The sequence below is a fragment of the Amphiprion ocellaris genome, chromosome 11 (assembly GCF_022539595.1).
Source record: "Amphiprion ocellaris isolate individual 3 ecotype Okinawa chromosome 11, ASM2253959v1, whole genome shotgun sequence".
Taxonomy (NCBI): Eukaryota; Metazoa; Chordata; class Actinopteri; family Pomacentridae; genus Amphiprion; species Amphiprion ocellaris.
The window spans coordinates 13,691,313-13,715,907 of record NC_072776.1 but is presented as its reverse complement, the minus strand read 5'-3'; the positions used below and the strand labels follow the sequence as shown (position 1 = coordinate 13,715,907).

The following is a 24,595-nucleotide window of genomic DNA, read 5'->3' as shown; positions in this document are numbered from 1 at the left end:
ACTTATACACATCTTCAACAATACCTAAATCTGAAAAAAAAAATTAAACTATCGAATGCTTTTACATTTTTTCCTGTCTTACATCACTTCCCTTATATCCTCTGCTGCTTAATGGGAGAACTGAGCTGCAGCTTGCACTGCCAGTATTTTGAATCATGGCCTGAGTGGTGTCAGGGTCATTCTCAGACACATTTGAAGGAGCTCATTGGTGAATCTGGAATGATATTCAGTTTTGATTATGTTCATAGTTGAGAAAGCTGCATCGCAGCTGTATGTTGAGCCAAACATGGTCAGCATGTGCAGGGCTTGTTTCCTCTCAGTGCTGCTTTATTTTTATTTTTTGTCCGTCCTCTCCTCTGTCCCTTACCTCTCAACTGTTTTCTGAACACAGAGCTGCGATCTTTAGCGGCTGCAATGCAGAGATTTCATTGGCTGAGTAGCATCCCATGGGATGGCTAAATTTGTACGTAATTGGTCTGTGTGTTTCCTGAGCTGCTAACTAATGCTGTTAACACTGGAAAAGCTGCACCGGTAAAATAGAAGGGACCTGTTAGATTTAAAATCCTGTTACAGTTTACAGATTACAGGTCCGTATAAGACACTGTCTAGGTCTGGATCCGGACCGTGGTCCGCCAGTTAGTGACTTCTGCTCTACAGCAAGTAGGATATATACAAACAAACACAAGCAAGAGTCAGCCACGATGTTGGCATCAGGTTTGTCTGCATGTTAACCTCAGTACAAACTTAAAACTTACCATTCTATGTGTTGTACTGGTTGTTGCTGAACACACAGTTAAAGGGGAAATAAAACGCTCAGTCAAGTTTGCATAATTCACTACATGTATTTCCACTCTGTTCAAAAGGTGTATAATAAACATGAAAAATGTAAGCATATATAAAGGAAAAGGGAGATTGTTTTATGTCTTCTCTCTAGAGGGTGCTGCCATCTTGGAGCAGGACAACTGGTGATGTCACGGTGTGTGTTGCTTCACAAGTTTAGAGCATAAAAGACAGATCATGGACAATAGAGACAATGAAAGATGGAGAATGAGGAGCCCCAGATCATCACAAGACAAAAGTGAGGCCGCTACTGCATTGCTCCTGGATGTAAGACTGAACTTTATATGGTTGAAGTCATGAAATAGACCACTTTAATAAACTGCTGCTGAAATTTAGAACAGTATTGAAGCACTGCTAGCTAACAGAAGACAAAAAGCTCTCCAATGGGCTTCAACTCCAGGGTTTGTAGGGAAGATTATATTGAGGAGAAAGTGGTGGGAGTCCAGCAAACTAGTCTTTCACCGGACAGTAATGCAGGCATTAAGCTCAACACAACTCCTCACTGAATGTCTCTTACTGAACACATTTCACTCTGAACATCAGTTGTCCTTCAGGATGCAGGTTTCCATCAGATAATGCCGATGCTACAAAGATGTGATAACTTGGCAGCATCTGAGTATTCTGATGGGAGCTTGGCAATACAATGTAGCAGCTAAAATGACTGGTATAAATAAAAATTTAACTATAGTCATTTGAAACACCCCATCATCACAGTATTCTAAACTCATTTTCTACCACAGACTACACGTGATTCCTCTGCCAGAGCTCAGAGCTGATGGAAATCTCAAAAATCATTTCTTACCTTGACTTTACAATTTCCAAAGCAGTTGGAATTTTTTTGGAGCATGGGTGAATTCTGGTAGGTGGTTACTCCGCTGGGCTTGGGATGCTGTAGCTCCGGTGGAATGGAGTTGAGGTCCTCTGGGGTAAAGTTCTGACATTTATTTCTGATTCTGAGTGTCTCGACCCATTCATAATGTAAACGCGCACTCATAACTTGCGCAAATAAATTAAAAAGATGCAAAAAATGTCACGGTATGGGGGGATTTGAACCCAAAGTGAGAGCTTACAGAGCAGTCGGCAGACAGATCACAATTAACCTGGTTTATTAACAAAAGAACAAAGACACTAATGCCACTCAGGCCAAAAACTCACTAGAGGTGAGGGAGGGGGAAAGTCAGGCTCCAAGGGGAGCGGCAGTCAGGTGAGGCTCACGCCGGCGCTCACAGCATCCAGCGGACAGTGCAGGAGCGTCGGCCAAGGGGAGACGCCGAGTCCTCCTCGGGGAGCGGGGTCAGGTCGACTGGAGCAGTCCAGGGGGGTCCACGTCCCCTATCTGGGGTACGGCTTCCAAGTCCTCACTCCGGAGGCTTCTTGGAGGGTCCAGGACCTCAATCCGGAGGATTACTGGGGGGAAATGCAAGCTGCTCCAGCGTCTTCAGACGCACCGTGGTCTCAGAAAGTGAAGCCAATCGGCATGCAGACAGTCAGTAGGCTCTGATACTGAGTGCAGTGTGGAGCCAGTCTTTATTGCCACTCGTGGATTAGCTGCAGGTGTGCATCTTCCACAGCTGTTCTGCATCAACGCTGACTCCAGCAGCGCAGATGCAGCAAGTAGAGAAACACACCCGCAGCAGAGGGGCAGACGGCAGTAAAGGAGTGGTCAAAACCCTGGCTGTGACCAAAAAAAAAACACAAAGTCTGCTGAGCATTAGGAGCTCCGAGCCACTGCATGTAGGTTTGCCACCATAGCAACCAAATAAATTTCAATCTCACCTACCCTGATTTGGTTGGTATAACTGTCAACTTCAAACTTGAATGGAAATTTGTTTCCATTGTGATGGAATGCTAGCTGTGAGTGTAGCTGTTGTAAGGAGAAAAAACTGTAGCACTGACTTTAATACGACAGAATGTTTTTTTTTTTTTTAAATATACACAATGGCCTTGAATGTGATCTGAGAAGTCATCAACACACCCGGAATGTTTTTTTTTAAAAACATTCCGGGTCTTTGCTTTTAACTTCTTTTGAATTTTGTGACATCATCAGGCTTTTGTGACATCATGAGTGACATCACACCAAAGGCACTCAAAGGTTATAAATGTACTTTGAACCACGTGTGTGATTAGAGTTGAGGCTCTGCAAACACAGAATGGCATCAGAATCGATCGGTCAGAGAATCTAAAAATGCTTCGCAAACATTTAGAAAATGTCATTGAACATTTTATGGAAGATGACTTCCATGCATTGGACCACTTCATTGACCATTTTATGGACGATGACAAGAATGCAGAGCAGAAAATTGAGGCTCTCCGAACACAGAAGCGTGTCATAATTGATCGGTCAGAGAATCTAAAAATGCTTCACAAAGATTTAGAGAATGTCATCGAACATTTTATGAAAAAGGACTTGAGTGCATTGCAAGACAAAAATGCAGTGCAGAAAGTTGAGGCTCTCCAATCACAGAAGAGAGTCATATTTGATCAATCAGAGAATCTAAAAATGCTTTGCAAAGATTTAGAAAATTTCACTGAACATTTTATGGAAGATGACTTCCATGCATTGGACCACTTCATTGATCATTTTATGGACGATGACAAGAATGCAGAGCAGAAAATTGAGGCTCCGCAAATACAGAAGCATGCAATAATCGATCATTCAGAGAATCTAAAAATGCTTCGCAAAGATTTAGAAAATGCCACTGAACATTTTATGGAAGATGATTTCCATGCATTGGACCACTTCATTGACCATTTTATGGATGAAGACAAGAACGCAGAGCAGAACGCTGAGGCTCTCCAAACACAGAAGAGCGTCATATTTGATCAGTCAGAGAATCTAAAAATGCTTCGCAAAGATTTAGAAAATATCACTGAACATTTTATGGAAGATGATTTCCATGCATTGGACCACTTCATTGACCATTTTATGGACGATGACAAGAATGCAGAGCAGAAAATTGAGGCTCCACAAACACAGAAGCATGCAATATTTGATCGGTCAGAGAATCTAAAAATGCTTCACAAAGATTTAGAGAATGTCATCGAACATTTTATGAAAAAGGACTTCAGTGCATTGCAAGACAACAATGCAGTGCAGAAAGTTGAGGCTCTCCAATCACAGAAGAGAGTCATATTTGATCAATCAGAGAATCTAAAAATGCTTCGCAAAGATTTAGAAAATTTCACTGAACATTTTATGGAAGATGACTTCCATGCATTGGACCACTTCATTGATCATTTTATGGACGATGACAAGAATGCAGAGCAGAAAATTGAGGCTCCGCAAACACAGAAGCATGCAATAATCGATCGTTCAGAGAATCTAAAAATGCTTCGCAAAGATTTAGAAAATGCCATTGAACATTTTATGGAAGATGATTTCCATGCATTGGACCACTTCATTGACCATTTTATGGATGAAGACAAGAACGCAGAGCAGAACGCTGAGGCTCTCCAAACACAGAAGAGCGTCATATTTGATCGGTCAGAGAATCTAAAAATGCTTCGCAAAGATTTAGAAAATATCACTGAACATTTTATGGAAGATGATTTCCATGCATTGGACCACTTCATTGACCATTTTATGGATGAAGACAAGAACGCAGAGCAGAACGCTGAGGCTCTCCAAACACAGAAGAGCGTCATATTTGATCGGTCAGAGAATCTAAAAATGCTTCGCAAAGATTTAGAAAATATCACTGAACATTTTATGGAAGATGATTTCCATGTATTGGACCACTTCATTGACCATTTTATGGACGATGACAAGAATGCAGAGCAGAAAATTGAGGCTCCACAAACACAGAAGCATGCAATATTTGATCGGTCAGAAAATCTAAAAATGCTTCGCAAAGATTTAGAAAATGTCATTGATCATTTTATGGAAGATGACTTCCATGCATTGGACCACTTCACTGACAATTTTATAGACGATGACAAGAATGCAGAGCCGACAATTGAGGCTCCACAAACACAGAAGCATGCAATAAGTGATCGTTCAGAGAATCTAAAAATGCTTTGCAAAGATTCTGAAAATTTCATTGACCATTTTATGGACGATGAAAGTAACACAGAGCAGACAATTGAGGCTCCGCAAACACAGAAGCATGCAAAGAAAAATCTGAACCGTTGGTGTAATCGAATCGTAACGCTGTTTAGAAAATGACCACAGTCAGTTTAAAAACCAGTTTCACTGTATGCACAAGCATCAGACCCTGAAGACCATGGGGTCTTCAGGGTCTGACGCTATTCATTTTTTTTACATTTAAAAAAAAAATCTGAAAAAAATAGCAAAAAATAAAATTTAAAAAATAAAATAATTTAAAAATGTACCACTTTGGCTTTGATGCAACCTTTTCTGTCTCGTCACCACTCTGGTCTTGAACATCTGATTGGTTACATGCCATCAGTAATAAGTGAAGATTTTTATGGCCAATCAATATTACTGTCACACACGGTCATGCAGTGTTGCCAACTTAGCGACTTTCTCGCTAAATCTGGCGACTTTCCAAGGTCTCCTAGCGACTTATTTTGTCAAAAGCGACTAGCAACAAATCTAGCGACTTTTGCTGGTGTTTTGGAGACTCTGGCATGAACACTCGAATCATTCTGCAGTTACTGTCATCAACGAGGTGCAGGTGCTGCTGTGAACGCCTCCCCGTCCCAAAGCATTACAGGCGGTCCGTGTAGGAGCCCCATTGCAGTCCCCACTGTCTCACCAGAGGAGACCCACATCGCTCCGTGTCCAGACGGCAAATGAATCGCACATGTGCAAAACCGCTGCAGATCCCGTCCTTGCTTACAGAGCGGGATATAAATGAAAATTTTTTTATTTTTTTTTTACTGTCATACTAAAATAAATCACTGCATTTGACTCACATAGCCTCTGGTTCAAAAACATATTTTGGGTGTTTTATACTCACTTTTTGTCTCTCCCACAACGTTATTCCTCTCTCCTACAACGTTGATTACAATTACATGCAAACAAAAATTATGCAAATTGGGCGATGACGTCATTTAGCGACTTCTAGGGACTTTTAGGACAGCCAATAGCTACTTTCCATATTGAGGCGTTGGCAACACTGGGTAATGATCAGTTTTGAGATCCAGTTAACACGGAAAACTCATCCCATTAAGTCAGTGGTTCTCAAATTTTTCCTGTCAGAAACATGAATATGCAGGGCTATGTTATTTTGTCTGATTCTATTTTGTTGTTTTTCACAGTAAAGATCAGGGATGCCAAACTCATTTTAGTCCGGGGGCCACATCAAGCCCAATTTGAGCTCAAGTGGGCAGCACCAGTAAAAATCACAGCATAATAACATATAAATCACCACAAGTCCAACTTTTCCCATTTGTTTAAGTTCAAAAATGTACAGTCTGAAAATGTTCACATTTAATGAATTATGTTTTTCCAAAACACTATGGACAACTTGAAATTTCTTAAGAAAAATAAGTTCAATTTCAGGAAAAAAGAACAAGATGGTAAGCTTGAAAACATGGGACCAGTGTTGATTTGAAAACATCCCAGAGATACTTAATACACAGTTTAAAACTTTACTATGATGAAAACAGACACTTATAGCTGAAAGATTAAGGATATTCACTATTAATGTAATGAGTGTTTTGGTAGCAATTTGTTGTACAGTTTTCATGAAAAAATATACATATATACACTACCGGTTAAAAGTTTTAGAAAACCCCAATTTTTCTCATTGTTTATTGGAAATTATGCATGTTAATGTCTCATTGTACTCTGAAATGAAAGCAGAAAACAAATAAATAAATGATCTTTTAAAAAAATCAATTTAGAAACCAAAATGTATTCTAAGTTTTTACTCATCTAAGTAGCCACCTTTGGCAGATATAACAGCAGTACACACTCGTGGCATTCTTTCCACAATGAAAATCAAATATTCTTCAGAAAGTTCTTCCCAATTCTGTTGCAGAAATTCCCATAAATGTGTGGCACTTGGAGGTTACTTTGCTTTCACTCTTCTGTCCAGTTCATCCCAAACCAGCTCAATGGGGTTTAAGTGTGGAGACTGCTGGCCACTCCATGTTTTCAAGCTTACCATTTTGTTCTTTTTTCCTAAGGTAGATCTGGCATAGCTTGGACTTACGTTTTGGGTCATTATGTTGCTGTAGGATGAACTCCTGACCAACTATGCACATAGCAGAGGGTACTGCATGGCGCTGCAGAATGCTGTGGTAGCCATTTTGGTTCAGGGTACCTCTCTGTACAAGTCACTGACCTTGGATCCAGCAGAACAGCCCCAGACCATCACGCTTCCTCCTCCATGTTTGACAGTTGACGTCACACGGTGAGGAACCATCCTGCTGCCTACTCAACAGCGTACAAAAATGAACCAGATAATTCAAATTTTAATTCTTCAGTCCATAATACCTACTTCCAATCTTCAGTAGTTCATTGGTTCATTGGTTTCATAGCCCAGGCAAGCGTCTTTTTATTATTTGGACTTCTAAGCAATGCATTTCTTGCTGCAACTCAACCTGTCAAACCTGCAACTCCACGTCTTCTCTTCACAGTTGAGACTGAGACTTGCTTACTATGACCACTATTAAGCTGTTCTTGAAGCTGCTGTCCTATGAGCAGCCTGTCATGTAATTTGTTGACTCTCAGAAACTTGTCTTCTGATTCTGTTGTGGCTTTGGGTCTTCCAGATCTCTTCCTCTCAGAGTTCCCCCCAGTTTCTAAAGTTCCTCTTTATGGTGAAGAAAACTGCACTCACTGACATGTTGACTTTCTTTGCAATTTCTCTGTAGGAAAGACCTACATTGTGTTACGATGGTCTGTCTCTCTTCTATTGTTAATTGCCTTGTCCTCACCATTTTTATCGCAACACACTACTTTCTGCGGTCCAATACTGTTCAGATAATGCAGGAATATACCTAACAGTAGCTTCAAGGCAAATCAACATGGCTGTCACTCATAATTTTAACAAAGCTCTTATACATGTTGTCTTAGTGTTTAGGGGCCATCCATATCTGTTGGGTTCAACTTCTAAATAAGAGTCTCTCCTGGCTGCATGCTATATTTCTATCAAAATAGTAAAAATAAAGTGAAATAAGTCAGATGTTACAAAAGACTTACCAGGAATCTGAAATATGCTTGCTTCTCGAAATAAACACACCATCCCATGGCATCCCCGCTGTGCTAGACTGTCAAAACAAAGTCACCCTGATGTTCAAAGAAGCCTCCCAAACAGAGTAAAAAGTAGTGTTAGGTTGATATTCTGGAGTCTGTTCTTTACTCTTTCAGCCTGTTTCACCACTTGACTGACCTTCACGAGTGTGCTTTAAGACACTTGTTTGCGTTTTCCAAAGCAGTTCTGCTTGTCAAGTCATCAGCAGATACAACAAAATATCACCCAGTTACATCAAGTGACAACTAAATGAGTTTCACTAAATCCTCTGGCCTGAAGACTGAAAAGTGTGTCGCAGATGTAGACTGTGTTGGAATCAGGCCGATGCTGCTGTCTGTCAGGCAGCCATTTGTTGGTGTGTCTCTTTAAAACTCGATCTGAATTAAAAACACAATAGAAACTGCTTGGCTTTAGGAAGCTTAATTGATTAATAATTTCATTTAATAAATACCAGAAAAAGATAATGTTTATCATGATTTTCATCTCAGTGATAAACAATGAAAGACAAAATATGACAGTTTCACCATTAGAGTTGCAGAAATTAAAAAAAAAAAAAAAAGATAAGATTTTTGTCTTTGAAAAATGGCATAAATGATAACTGGTTATCTAAAGATTTGCAGATTAATTGCTTGTTTGACTATATCAGTCTTAAGCAATGCTGATGCTTCTTGAAGCGTCTTAAACAGAATATAAAGATTACTTAACAATAAAAGTAGTCATTGGTGTCATCCCTAATCTCTTGATTCATATTTACAGGGTTGGATGTATGAATTTAAAATTTAAAACCCATTCAAACTTGAATATAAAATTATTACCAGTGATGCAGGTAGTGCGTGAGTAAAATACCATTGTGCTTGGGAACACTTGTGAGAGTTACATAACGTGATGGTTCTGAGTAAGAAGAGGGTGCACTGTAACCTTTAGGCTGGTCTATTATGAGGATATATGTGTGTTTTGATTGTACGGATTTCTGTGGATTTAGTGTTTCAGGATTCACCCCTATCACCAGGCTGATTGGAAACGCACTCTCCAACCATCTGCCTGTCCATCTGACACCACAGCCGCTCCTTCCCTCCCTTTTCTTTTTTATAGGCTATTCCTCATTCGCGTATTCCCTCCTGCTCTCTTATCTTGATGTCTTCTTCTCATGTAGTGTTCTCCTTTCCATAGGATGTCTGCACCTTGTCCTGCAGTTGAAATGCAGTATATTAGGGTGTGGTATAATTTTCATTCCATACCAGATCATCTTATTTTTGATTTCCCACAAAGATGAGGAACACCAGTTTCTTATTAGCTCATTTTTGACCGTTACTGAGGCAATGGAGAATGAAAGAGGTTCTAAACCCTAGTTTTTATTTCCATGCATGAAATATTTCTGGAGATAAACCCTTTCTATTAAACTCCATCTAATGTAGCCTTTTTTAATAGTTCTTTAGCAAGACTTTTCCGAAAACCACTGAATTCACTGATATTCCCATTAGCTCATATTTGCATAAAATATCAATTTTTTGGATCTTTTAATCTCATTACAAAACATACATTAATTTGCAAATTTTCTACATTAAAGCCACTATCAGACCCACTTTCTACTGTAATCTGCTTCTAATTCACACAGCATATGACACCACTAGTAGGATTGGGCTTGTGTGCAGCACATGTGCAATCCTATGTGCATATGTGCATATAAACAAATAAAGCAAGGCCATCCTCACTTCTCCATAGTCATAAATTCCTGTTTTTGCAATTTTAATTCACATATATACCTTATGTAGCATTTCAAAGTAACGTGACCATAACAGTATTGCACTATCACCACTTTAATCCTCTTGTTCTGTTATCATTCATGAATGCCTCTTATCTAGTTCCTTTTAAATTGTGACTCATTGATTTTTTTTCTTCTTTATAACTAATCCAGTTTCTTTATTGCAAGCTCTTATCAAGTTTTTTCATTAGCCATGACTCTTATCGAGTTCCTAGTCTACTTGGTTGCTTCCAAGGAAATTGAAAGATACAGAATATCGCACATCTGCAGCCTTCAGCCCCCGAGGCTTCAGCCCTGCTGTAATGTTCCTTCATGTGTGCATCTGCTCTGTCTTAAAGAGCACAAGCTGCAGTTCACCAGGAATTATTGACTGAAGTGGCAGTTGCTCCCACAAATGATAGTTGGGTCTGCAGGGCAAACAGAGAGCGACTGAACTGAGTAGAATGTTAGAAGAGAGTGATACTTGACTGACTTCAAACTGAAAATGAAAAGTGCAAACTGCTCTAATGGCTCTAATTATCAATTTAAGTTAATTGCACATACACTGCACTTGTCGTAATAGATTTTTTGGTTTTTTTGTATTTGGTTTTGCTCTCAGCTGCACCGAAAATATACCAAAGCATGAATTTCGTGTGTCATTACACCCCTAATATGCAGGATGATTTTCTTTGTGACAGAGGGGTTGCGTATCACTGACCTGCTATAGAGCAGCTGACAGCTGCACGCTTGACTGCAAGACCCACCGGCTCCACGAGAGAGAGAGACACATACAGAGAAACAGGAGAGAGAGAAGGAGCGAAAGAGTATCAGAGGATCAGATTTCTTTCTGCTTCTCTCCATCAGTGATGCGTTATCTGACCCACTGTGGCCTTTTACATCTGTCCTATGTGCTATTTGTCCTATCCGTCACTCTCTCCCCGGTAGGTGACTTCCCTCTATCCCTCTCTCGTGGCCCAATTCCAAGCCACACTCCCCTACAGCACATGTGTGCGTATGTAAGACGGATCATTTCTGAGTAAGATGTTTGCCAAAATAAAGGTTTAATCTCCTTTAAAAAGAATTATAACCTAGGCACATACCCGCTGTCTCACATAGACACACACAGAGTTAATCTGCTTCTTATCACCACAAAATCCATCTATTTGGGGGAAATAAATCCACTATTCATTGGGGCAATTTCAGCAGGGGCTGACTGGAAAAAAAGGAACATGTTATCTTCCTTACAAAGGTTGTGTTTATTTTAGGTCTTTTGAATTGAATTTAAATATTTTGTGGTACTGTATGTTTCCCATTATTTCGCCCACCCTTGTCTCTTGGCTGGAAATCCAGAGAGATCAAGCAGATGTGTTTGTCTGACATTTAGGGAGGCTTGGATGACTAATGTGTCCATATGTGTGTCTGCGTGTAAGTAACAGCTTACAAAGGTTTAATCCTCGTCAATAACTCTCTCATCTTCTGTTTCCCAGATTTTAATTCACCATCAGTCTGCTCACTGGTTTAAAGCTATTAATATTATATAGTTACACATCTCAGACAATAAAAGCAACAAATTCTGCATACAAATCTGATACACTGCATAATACACTCAAATCAGCTGACAGTAACTAGTCTCTTTGTCATTGAAAATAGATCCACTTACACAGAGAATAAATAAATGAAAATGATGTAGAACAACATGTAATAATGTGATTTGAAAATTAATTCATGCATAGAAGGAAAACAAAAAAATGTCAAACTTGATCTCGTTTTTTATCGTCCTGCACTGTATCCCTGTAAAACCAAGATCCTGTGTTGCCCTCTTGTCTCTGTCACATTGAACCAACGCAGAGAAAGACTACATCCCCCATTCTTGAAAAAGGCAAATACTGTAAATATTTGATGATCAATATATATAATTCAAATCCCTATGTGATGAATTATGCATTGTCTGGTGGGATTTGATGAATATTTGTCTTCGCTGCTGATAGCTCTCTCTCCCATCTCCAGCCACTGAGTGACGCCCTGTACTGTATGTTTGTACATGAAAGGAAAAAATAACCAGATACAGACAGAATATATGTCTTTAAGCACTCATTGCTTAATTCAAAGGCAATACAAAAACTAATGATTCCCAATAGGAGTTATTTCTTCTTTGCTCAGTAGTGCTGCATTTCCTTCTGATTAATAGTTCTGTGTTTTATTTCAAAAAACAGAAAGTTCTGTTTTTCTCTTAAAGCAGGAATTCACTTTTGCCTCTTGTGAAAGAACAGGTCCCCAAACAGATCAATCCAATGATCATAGTACCAAGAACAAATGAAAAGAGGTACGTCTAAATGTCAGTCTTTGTACCTCTTATCATGTGGACTCAAAGAGTCTGAGTTTTATATTGATAGTTACTGTGGATGACATCAAAAGTAAAGGCCGACACAGCATTTATATTTGCCACAATGCTTTGTACTTTTTTTGTCGTGTGTGTGTGTTTTGGCCAAATCAGTGAAGCTGAGCCTGATTAGTTAACGTTTAGATGAATTGCAGTCAGAGCAGGTGACAGAATAACTTGTGGAGATCTGACCAACAGGCTGAGGCTGAGATAAAGCTGCGAACACTCTGTAGAGAAGTCTGCTCAGTCAAGCAGCTGAACGCCAGGGAGGAATGAATGAGCTGAACAGCTGAGGATACTAGCGTATATGTGCACACACACACACACACACACACACACACACACACACACACACACACACACACACACACACACACCATACTGGCTGCTAATGGTTAGGGGTTATTATGAGGTCACGATGAGTCAGGAGAAAGTCGGGTTGGAAACCATATTTTTGAAGATGCAAGATAATTTGAACAGGCTGTGTGTGTTCCTGTGTGCTCGAGTGCCTTGCATTCGTGCGTTCCTGCACCACTTATTTAGTATAGATCGCTGTATAGTAAGTGCCTGTGAGGATTGCATGTGTTATTCTAGTGTGTGACAGTGACTAGTGGCCCACCCACCTAATATGCCACCTGATCCAGCCCCCCCTCTGCTCCTAAAGTCATTACACACTGCTACCCAATCCCTCCATGTCTCCCAGTTTGCTGTCTGAGGTATCACACCAGTACACACACACACACGCACGCACGCACGCACGCACGCACGCACGCACGCACGCACACACACGCACACGCACACGCGCACGCGCACACACACACGCACACACACACACAAAGCACATGCAAGGTGTGTCTTGGATAGCCTCATTTATCTCAAGTTCAAATGGCAAATTAGAATCAGGGTGTTGACATGGTGAGGTTTATATAAAAATGGGCATGTGGAGCTGACATATACAATTATTAGTGTTCACCAGTCTCATATACTTTGGCAACACTTGACTTCTACTAATAGAATAACATAGATCTGTCAACATCTGAGAGTGGAAGAAGTCATTTAACCCTCCTGTTGTCCTCATTTAAGGGCAACAAAAATATAGTTTCCTTGTCTGAAAAAAATCCAAAAATTCAGCAAAAAAATTCCCCAAATTTCCAAAAATTTGCAAAACCTTCAGGAAGAAAGTTCCAATAATTCCTTAAAAATGTCCCTTAAAAGTTTAATTTAAAAAAAAAAATCCCCAAATTTGGTTACAAAAAAAGTCTTCTAAATATTTTCAAAAAATGAGTAAAATTCTCCCAAAACAATCCTAAAAATATCTAAAGTGATAACATATATATCATTAAAACTTCTAATATTTTCTTTAACAACATTCACAAAAAAATAAACCAAAATCCAGGGAAATTCGCTGGATTTTGGTTGATTTTTTGTGAATGTTCTTAAGAAACATTTTTAGCATTTTTTTTCCACCAAAAAGTGTTCAAAGATTTCCCAAAAATGTTGAAAATGTGGACATCAGAAGTTTCACTGTGAAAATATTTTTTTCTCCACATTTTCAACCTTTAAAACGGGTCAATTTTGACCCACAGGACAACACGAGGGTTAGGAAACATTCCCAAAACAACTGGTCAGACTTAATTTTGCTAAAAAACACAACAGCACAAATGGGAATAGAGTCCAGTTCATCTGGTATCAGAGCAGGTTCACTTTACTTTTTCACTTTACTCTCTTGATCTGTTCTGTGGGAATTCTCACCAAAATTAATGGGAGCATTTTTTGTGATAGATGTGTTTCTCTTTCAGTGCAAGAATTCATGAGATTTTGGGTTGTTGGAGGACTGTGGATGTTGCCAAGCAACGGGACTCTAATCACAGCCTACCTGTGATCCAGTGTGTATTGTCATGTGTGTTTACTCAGTCAGCCAACATGGACTGTTTCCCAACTGTCAAGACTAAAACCCCATGTGAGTTTGTAGAAACACTCATTGTGTGTGAGATTTCTTGTCTTTGTAGGTTTTAATAATATTGAGGTCTGATCTGAACTTTAGACACACAGGAAAAAAAAGGCGAACCAAAGAGTTTGTTCTTTTCTTGTGTCTGACAGCACAACACACTTCATTAGCTGCTTGTCATTTCGTTTGATTTTCGAAACAAAAACAAAGAAACACTGATTAGGCCACGGTGTCTCTGTGACAGGCTGTAATTATTGGAGTAATTTGATGTGGATGGAAGTGAGCTGTTTCAGAAGGCTCAATAACACATTCTACACTTCTGCATAGGCAGTAGAATGTACATTTTTTTTTGTAGTTACACAGTGAGTTCCAGGATGTATAATGTGATCATACTTATTTCTTTAGGAGATCAACATGTCGGTTTACCTCAGCTTTTGCACCACATTTCCTAGAGTTCACTTCGCGATCAAATTTCATTTTCAAAACTACTATTTCTTCCCCCAAGGATACATATTCTGCAGATAAACTGCCATGTTTTCCCAACTGCTACATCTATCCTTCTTCCTTTCTTTTACTATTCGCTGTCATCTCCAGTAGAGCTCCCCCTTCATCTGGCTGCCAGGAGAGGTCCCGAACACACACATTTATATATATATATATATATACACACACACACACACACCTACACTGCCTTCAATAGGCCTTAAACCAAATACTTGAATGTAAATACAGAGAATACCATGGAGAGGAAAGAATAAAAGTCACAATGGCAAAGGAGGTGTAGAAAGTCAGATGAAAGACACATGCAAAGAGCTGTTGCTTTAGAAAACATCAGATCACATGCTCAGACGAAACGTGAGGATTAACTTGACCATAAAAAATGGGAACAAAGAAGCTGCATCCTACTCAATTCTATTCTTAGCAGTCCTTTCTTTATTTTTCAATTTTCCCTACGTTTTCCATTTAACGTTCGTTTCAGCATCACATCAAGAGCTCACTGATGAATGTGTGTCACCACTTCATGATGCAGGTCTCAACAACTGGCCTCTTTGCTTTTCAAAGGTCAGTCTCCACCCCGTAAATGTGAACACACCAATCGGAGCAGTTCGTGTTGCATGATTAATGAAACCTACATAGGTCATGACCTTTTTTTAAGTAACTGCAGTGATAAAAGCAGGGAGCCTGTGTGTGTGTGTGTGTGTGTGTGTGTGTGTGTGTGTGTGTGTGTGTGTGTGTGCGTGTGTGTGTGTGTGTGTGTGTATGTGAGAGAGAGAGAGAGATGTATAGTTGTAACACCCGGGGAAGCGGCAGAATCTATGACGTGATATATGAAGAGTAATGGCTGAAGGGGCACTCACCTTCCTAGAACATCAAGATAGATACAGGGCAGTGCAAGGGGCTGTGTGTGTGTGTGAGAGGGTGAGGGTGAGGGTGGGGGTAGGAGAGAAAGTTTTTTTTTTCTTTCCGAAAATTCACGTTTGCGTACGTGACAAATGACAGCAAATGGGACAAATGAGAGCTGAAGATGTCATTCAGTCAGCAGCAAGGTGTACAAACCAGAGACTATCTGCCACACGTGCTCCTTCTCTCCCTTTCACACACACACACACACACACACACACACACACACACACACAGAGTGAGCGTGAACCATAGCCACCATTACCATTTCAAAGTAACAAGGTGCAAAGAGGCACAAAATTATGCATTTTGTGCACTTTGAAATGGAGATTTGCATAAAGACTGGAAAAATACTGTTTACTTTTCCACAAGAGAGGAGATTTGAAATGGTCCTTATCGCTTCCACTTTATCATCAATGCTGACTCACTCACTCACTCACTCACTCACTCACTCACTCACTCACTCACTCACTCACTCACTCACTCACTCAGGCTCTTCTTATCAGCAGTATTTCTTGTGCTTTCACACTGTAGTTCGTTCATTGAAATGTTTTCACACTCTCTCAGCAATGCTCAAAAGAACATTGACAGACTTTCCTGTTTTCTTTGCTGTAAAATGGTGTAAAATTTACACCATGTAACTGCATCCATCTACTTTCTATTCAGAGACTTTTGTCATGTGCAGCATTTCCCCGTGTCAACTGTAAAATGTGTAAGTCGAAAGAAAGAAAAATCTGGAGATCGTTGCTGAGTTGCTGGTGTTTGGATCATTTTTACTTTCAGACATAATTCATGTGGTATTCATGTGTCGCTGGAACGGCCTAAAATCTGCGAAACAGTACTGCATGGGAATGTTCTTTAAACAAGAATTAAGCCAGCAGAATAACAATTTAAACATTTTCATGCTTACAGAGTGCTGTCTGTAAGAAGCCAGTTCTTTTTAGATGTTTTGGATTGCGACGTCTGACACTGTGGGGCATGGCTGCTAGGTGAGAACGCATCTATTCATTGATGCATATGAAAAAAAGATGTGCAAGGCAAGTCAATCTTTCAGAGGATGGATTTAATAAAATCAACAAGATGTTAGCACACCATAAGAGATTAGGTATCATGACAGTAAATCAGTACTGACTGTGATTGACACCAGCGTGCCTGCTGTAAGTGCCTCAGCTATAGAGGTGCAATCTTGGAGCTCTATTCATGTTTGTGCCAGAGAAAATTTTCCGTTAATGAAACTGTGCTTTGTAAAACATTTGACGTGTCAGTCTCTATAGAATAAAATCCTCCAGATGAAGCATTCCCATTGGCTGTCTTAATTACCAGATTCTCTCAGCTGAGACTTTTTCATATACTTCTAATGAGCTGTAATGGAGTGTTAAATTAAAGACTGCAGGCAAACTATACAGTACATACTATCAATTAATCCAGCACGACCTCACAGCTAAATGACAGAATAGGTCAGGTGCCATTGACTCCCTGAATAACATATATCTGAAAGGAGTGACACCGCTGCCTTTCAGAAAGTTTGCAGATTTTACACGCACTTATTCACACAACCAAGAGGTCGCCTACATAACCATTACTCATTTCACTCAACCCCCTAAAACAGTCCTCCACTATTGTCATTTTGTGGTGAAGTTGAACTGATATCTCGCATATTTAATGTATGACAGTGTATCTTTAAAGTGCAGACAGCAAATGTTTGGATTTTTTGCCTTTCAGATTCGTTGCTATAGCTTATCTAGCTTGAAATCAAAAGATGGCCACTGTATTAAAGTGCCAAGTCTCAACTTTAATTTTGCACTTTTATGGCAACACTGAAAGAACTGTGTGGGAGACGTAGACCTTTCACCACACGGTGCCCAGATTGGAAGAGGTTCAGAAGTAATTGGACGTTTGGATGGCTGTGTGTTATTTAAATGTTAGTTAATAAGTGAAAGAGCTTAACGCTTCATGACCATGAACATTCACCTCAAAGTGCCAACCACTCAGAAGCTTAAAAGTAAAAAAGCCAAGTTATAGTTCATCAAAAATGTATTAAAAAAACAAACCCAAAGAGATAAAAATGAAAAGCTCTTAGGACTGATGAAACTAAATCAACCTCTATCAGAATTAGCGAAAGAGGAAAATGTGGAGGAATAAAAATAACAGCTCTTGTCTTGACCCAAAGCGCCACCTCATCTGTCAAACATGGTGTTCGTTCTGCTCATGCATGTGTGGCTGCCAGCAGAACTGACAAAGTGGCATTTACTGGTGATTTCATTACCGACAGAAGCAGCATGATGAATGCAGAGGTATACGGGATTATTCTGTGCGCTCAGATTTGATCAAATGTATCAAAACACATTGGATAACATTTTGTCCTCCAATAGTATGACAACTGCAAGCATATGTCCAAATCAATTAATGAATTGTTCAAGGTGAAAATCTCACTGGTCGAGTCAATCATCTGATCTAAATCCAACTGAGCTGTAGGGAAGGATTGCAGAGCATCAGCAAGGAAGATAAAGAGCATCTGGTTGTGGTGGCAACTCATGGTCACATTCATTTTCCTATCCAGAGTTTCATTAAACATGAAAGATGTCGTATCAGCTGGAGAAGCAGCATTTAGTCAGCTGGAAATTCATTGTTTGATGAGCGTTGCCTTCTTTCTCACAAAAACAGAATAGATTGACGTGCATGGTTAGAAGCACAGCATTGTTGAATTTTTTTTTAACATCTTCACTCAGAAATAAAAATTACGTCGGGTAGTGCCAATTTGAATTGTTATTTGGTGCTCGTTCCTTTAGGCTGTCCAAGTACGTGTCAATCAAAAGTGGTTTATCAGAGACACGGGATTGTGTGCAGTGGTGTTGAGAGAAGCTGTGCTTTCCTTTTTACATAAATGAACTCTCCTAGAGTGGAAATGACTGCATCAGTGTGGTTTTCCCAAACCACAAAGGCCCCCATTTAACAGACACAGTTAAACAAGTTAGTGAGGTAATTATAGGTTTAAGGTTTAAAGAGGTTTGTAATACAAATGTGAAGAAACATAGGTGTTAGTACTTTAAAGGGAGTGGAGTGGAGTGCTGCAATGATGCCAGGGGAGAATGAAACAAATTGTCACTCATTGTCAAGAGTACTTCCTCTCCTTCTCTTTCTTTTTCTCTCTGTCTCTCTCACTTTGCCATGTTCCCGGTGATGGAAGACTCCCAAGTCTGCAGTTAAATCTCAGCAACTGTCTGCCGCTGTGCTGCTGGGGTGAATTTACTTTCCCCTTATGCCGTATCAGTTTATATAAAGCAGCCTCCAAGCACTTCATCGCAACTAATCAGATATATTAGAGGGATACCAAAGAGAACAAAGAAAAAAACTTCAGGTTATTCCACTTTTGATCCATTAATTGATTTAATTTATTTTAGCGCCACCATTTTATTATGGAATTTGTCAATAAGAGGAACCGAACAACATGTTTGAAAGCTGGCAGTGAAAACCAGGATAAAACAAGCTTAAAGGAAAACACACTCGCTTTACTTGTTAACACTTTGATCAAAAAAAGCTCAGCCTGAGGGCTTTTCCATAGACAACTAGCGTAACAGTGATTTGTCACTGAGCAGTAGGAAATGCACCACATCATGTTAGAGGTGACAAACAAAAAAAAAAACATGTCGCTGATATCACTCCAACGCATTGCTCTATCATTATTATTTGAAAATACATCACAGTGTCACGGTTGCTGATCCTGCTTGTTTGTTCTCTTTTTAAATGGCTTTGTTGTTGTTCTGAGGCTGCTTTAAAGTGAAACAGAGAATTGAGAAACAGAAAGAGACCAAAAAAATAAAAGCGTAAGACCCCCGAGCAACAGGATGGGACACAGAAGGAAGGAATGGAGGTGAACAGGCAGGGGGGACAGGGAAAGGTGTGACACGTGATGGAGCGGGAGTGATGCCAGCTGGAGGTGTGAAGAGGTGGTGGATGGAAAGATAGGGACATCAAGGGAGGAGCTGTTGGAAGGAGGAAGGAATATGGAGGAGACAGACACTGCTGCCATCATATGTTTCTGTGAGCTGATTGGTCGTTGCCAACAGGTCCCTTCCAATCGTCTTTGTTTTCGAAGCGAGCTTGTGTGTGTGTGTGTTTGTGTGTGTGCAGCACTGGCTGTATGGTGTGAAGAACTGACATCATGGTGGAGGAATCTCCTTTTCAACAAGTGCTCAGTGGAGAGCCTGGGGGAAGAACCTGTTTGTGTTCTCTTTGACTTCAGTCCTCATACATGTGTGTACTTGCTTTTGAGTGGCGTGTGTCTGTGTGTGTGTGTGTGTGTGTGTGTGTGTGTGTGTGTGTGTGTGTGTGTGTGTGTGTGTGTGTGCAGAGAAGCACTGTGTGTCGACGCTGCAGTGCGAGAGTCTTGGTTAACATCTCTTGATTGGACATACTGTGCTGATCAGCGCGGTGCAGCTCTTGACGTTAACATGCAGGAGTGTAGATCACACTTCTGCATCAGACAGTAGAGTTCAGCGTTCTGGATCACGCCATCCTCATCTGTTTTGTCTCGTTCTTTTCTGCCAGATGTCAAGACTGTTTATCGAGTGTGGAGTTCAGTCTGCTTTAACCTTATCTGAATGGATAGAGATGTCACTATCTCTTGTGTCTCAGTCTCTGGCCTCGCTGAGAATTTGGAGAGGAACTAGCAGCAGACATGGAGTCATCACAGAGGTGTCTCAGGTTCACAGATGTGTTAGTATTTATGATGCACATCTACTTCCTAGTGCACTGTACTGTATTTATATGGCTATGTTAATCATAACATGATTGCGGGGGCAGTTGATCATCGCATACAATCCACCACTGCCTCCTTCAAACATTTTGTCAGTTTTTAGCTTTGTTTTTTCTTTGTTTCTTTGTCCATATAAATACAAGCATTTTCCACTGGCGTCTCTTCCACAAGTAAACAGATTGTTAGGTCACTCTAATGGAGATTTTGCTTTGTAAAGTGCAGATTTTTAACAACTGGCTTTTGTGTATTCGTATGAACATGTAAAATAGGCAGTTTTGTCAGCGCAGCAATTTGCTCTTGCCTGTTGTTGCTTTTTGTAATGAGAATGAAACAAGAACAACAGTGGCAGGCATCTGCTGGTTTCTTTATGTGTGGTTAGCACAACAAGCAGCAACTCCACCTCGTCCACACATATGAATTTGTTTTACGTTGTTTGTGTATTTGTTGTTGTTGTTGTTTATTCTCGTGTATTTGTGGAAGTTTTGTAAAATGAGTGTGAAGTGGACATGATTTTTTCTGTTTAGAAAAATATATATGCTAATATTGTTAAGGCTTTAGTCTCATGTATTACATAAAAATGGAAAGCAGTTAATTGATTCAAACACCTTTTTTTTTTTGCTTGAATTTGCCAGATGGCTATAAATATTGATGTACAAGAAATATCCTAAATAAATAATATCAGGATCACAATGTAAACCACAACTGAACAGTCTGAAAAGGCATTGAATGTAAACATTTAATCTGTGTCATCAGTGCACTTACGGATGCTAATTAATTTTATGTAAACTGAATTTTTTAGTAAACAGGGTTTCACAGAGTGATAAATCGGGAAAAAGTTGCCCGAGCAAACTTGAGAAACTGTAACGGTATCTATGCATTTAATGAAGGCATCTTAATATGAAGTTGATTGTGTGTAAATGAGCTCATTTTTAAAGTGAGAGTCAGCTTATGTTTTGCCGTTGCTCTTTCAAAATCCTGAAAAAGAGCTACCCAGAGCTCATGTTTTGCCTCTTGACAGGAAGAATTAAGTAAGTGTAATTAGTGCTTGGTTGCTAAATTATTCATTATTTATGCACATCCATCCACCCGTTCCGTGAACTACTCATCATGTTTACAGTTGCGGACTCCTATCCCAGCATGTTTTTTTTTATCTAACGCTTAGAAGTGACATGAATCCCTTCTAATCAATAATGTTTGCAGATCATGTGACTTACTTTAGTTAGTCAAAACCGTAGCACTTTATCAGATGCATTTAAATTGATATTCTACACTTTAGCTCACTGGTTTGGGTTGCTTTTGGTCATGACTATATCCTTTAAGCTCTTTATATCTGTGGGTGTGATTGACACATTTAGTACTCTTAACAACCGCCGACACGCCTCAGCAACCATCTGTCACTCAAGGCCCCCTGTCGCCACAGTAACAGGGGTCTAGAGTGGGGAGGGGCCCCATACAAAGGCCACATCCATGACAACCTGTCACCCATAGCAACCTCACCTACCCCCTGCATCTTTTTCTTTCCTCATAGCTAATTTGCTTCTATTACTCTTTCCAAAGAGCTGAATTCAGGGCTGCAATAATAGTAATGGCCTTCAAAAAGCCATTTCGACGCACATGCATTTAAACTTTGTGGCTTCTGAGTCAGCTCTCAAGCACTGCCAGTATGAGGGCAGTTAGTTGAATCTCAGCGACAAGCTTCAGAAAAGAGCAGCTTCATTATGAAAGCATGATGGGAGGCCTGGGTGCTAATAACAAAGGAGACTAACAAGGATGTTAACCATGTCTTCCTGTCACACCTGGCAGCAGATATTTCACTCTTGATCAAAGTGGTGGATCAGCAGAGAAGCTGTCTGGCTGCTGGTGCAGGATATCATGGAAAATGTTAACATAACTCGTAAAATGTCTTTCTAGAATAACACAGTACTGTCTCTTTGTCTAGTTGGGAATATTTAGCTTGCCTGGTGCTTGGCTTGAATTATTTTCTCACATCTGTCAGTTCATTGGTCACAGTGGCGCCATAGGAAACGTCAGTCTTTTCTTGGACTGATTATTAATGTGTCATCATCATGTCATCTTCCTCGGTCCTTTATTGAGTGAGACAGTCTCTGTTTGGAAGCAAAAACATTCTTCAAAGTAACACATTTTTAAAATTCAGACTGTTAACCGCACGATAACCACATGGCTATGTCACGTTTTACATAGATTATTGCATCATTCAGTCAGCTGCAGGATTTGCTGAATGATGTAATAGCTTCAACAGAGCTTTATATGATAAGATATTCATGATTAGCATTTTTCCAGATGTCATGGTTATGTAGAAATTATCAATATCACAGATAAACAGTAAAGTAATGCGATTTGCATTGAAGACACATTCTGAGCCAGATATATCCGTCACCCAATATTATTGGCAAAACACAGATATCAGTATCGACTCCTATGTCAAAAATGCTCCAATATGAAAACTTTCCATTACAGAAATTAATGCAGAAAAAGATGCTTAAGCTCATTTAGAAATGGTGTCATCACTTAGTTTATCCAGCAAAGCGGCTGTGACTCTATTGTGAATGCAGCTCTTAGCATTGCCTGCAGCACATGTAGAGTATGTATCACAACTGGTGGTGGTGCGGAGTCAAGTGGTGTCTTCACCGTAAGTTACTAACAAGGTTGTAAAATACATTCCCGTTTCAATATAACTAACATACTGTCTGTATAGATATGTACGTATATGAAGAATGTTTGCTGATATATTGACATTAGAATTTTAAACTCCCTAACTGGTATCAGCATCAAGTATCGGTCGGGTTCCAGTAAATGTATTTGATTTGATAATTTCAGTGTGCTATACTGTTGTAAACATTGGTTTAGATGTTACAGCTCATTACAAACTACAATTCCACAATTTCAATAGCAAGCAATTTTATCCAAACATCTGAGAGTAGATACAACACAAGCAAGGACCTAGTCAGGAAGAAACAACCTGGATAAGTGTCATAAAACAAGTTCAAGTGTGACAGGACCTTGGTGCCTACAGGCAGTGCGGGATGTAATAGGAATTTTTTTTTTGTCTCTTTGCAGTTTGTCAAGTGCAAAGGTTTTCAAACTGTGTTCACTTTTGGATTAGGGGTAAGTCACCATCAGCCCATTGACCTGTGATTCCCTATACATTCACAGATATGTCCAACACCACTTAAAAAAGGAATCAGATGGCATCAGATCACTGTCTCCAATAAACTGATTTATTTGTGGCAGCTTACTAAGTGTGTCTGGCTAAGTGTTTCTGCAGTGATGAGGAGAGGCAGAGAAGCTGTTGTAATGTTGAATGAAGCAGGTCTTCATTTCCTTTTCTGGGGCAGTCAACACAGAGCACAGCATTCACATACCTGTTGTACTTAAATGTGAGTCTTTTTACGCAATTTATGGCTGATGACAGTAATTTAATCATCTCTGCTGACACGGCCTTCATGGTAGCGGTAGCTACTTGCTGCTAACTTACTTTTCACAAACACCTGCCAGTTCCTATTAATGCTTCACAGGCTAACTAAGCAATTAGTAGTTGAAATCCCAGTCAGGCAGACTATTAAATTTGCAAAGTAAAGCAACAAAAATCATCCCAAAAAAATGAACTGGCGATGGACTCGTGTATTCACTGATAGTCAATGTATCTGTTCAATTGCCCAAGTTTAGTTCGGAATAATATTGTCAGTAAATGATTCTAATTCTTTTCTCTTCATCTGTTTTGTCTCCCTCTCTGCATTCCTTTATATGTCCTGCTTCAACACTTTGGATTCTCCATCAGGTAAGACATCCATCCTCTTCATAACTCCACTGGCACTGAACAGCTTGCATATTTTACAAGCGCTGCTGTGTGTGTGTGTGTGTGTGTGTGTGTGTGTGTGTGTGTGTGTGTGTGTGTGCGCGTGTGTGTGTGTGTGTGTGTGTGTGTGTGTGTGTGTGTGTGTGTGTTTTTACATGGCTACTTTTTCCTCTCACAGCTCAGATGGAAATGAGTCTTATGAATATGCATGCAATCCCCGAGCTTTCTGTACCAAAGCTTGCTGTCGCTCCTCCTTCCCATCTATAGCTCTGTTTCTCTTTTTCTGTCGCTGCTTCTTTCCCAGCCACTCACTCAGTCAAATATCCTCAATGCAGAAGCCTGACATTGAGTCATGAAAGTACATCATGGTTGATATTCACAAAGAATATTCAATGTGAAGATGAAAGCTGATGTGACATTGTACAAAAGTCTGAGGACAGATTAAAGATAACCGTGTTTGTGTGTGTGCCTGTGCATGAACAATTATAATTCATTTTGACAAGCTATCTCAGCTCTAGGAGGATGTAACACTTATTCTGTTACTTC

The 24,595-nt window shown here is 39.8% G+C and overlaps 1 protein-coding gene across 4 annotated transcripts in view; it reads left to right on the top strand.

Moving 5' to 3' along the window:
- LOC111580589 (E3 ubiquitin-protein ligase SH3RF3) overlaps window positions 1-24,595 on the top strand; it is a 112,595-nt gene that overhangs the window by 24,241 nt on the left and 63,759 nt on the right. For 3 of the 4 annotated variants that reach the window (XM_035956414.2, XM_035956413.2, XM_035956415.2), the window contains exon 2: window positions 23,311-23,358. The exons of the other annotated variant lie outside the window; for it this stretch is intronic. In XM_035956414.2, coding sequence (XP_035812307.2) covers window positions 23,311-23,358 — 48 coding nt within the window. The remainder of the gene's footprint in view (window positions 1-23,310; window positions 23,359-24,595) is intronic. 4 annotated transcript variants of the gene reach the window in all.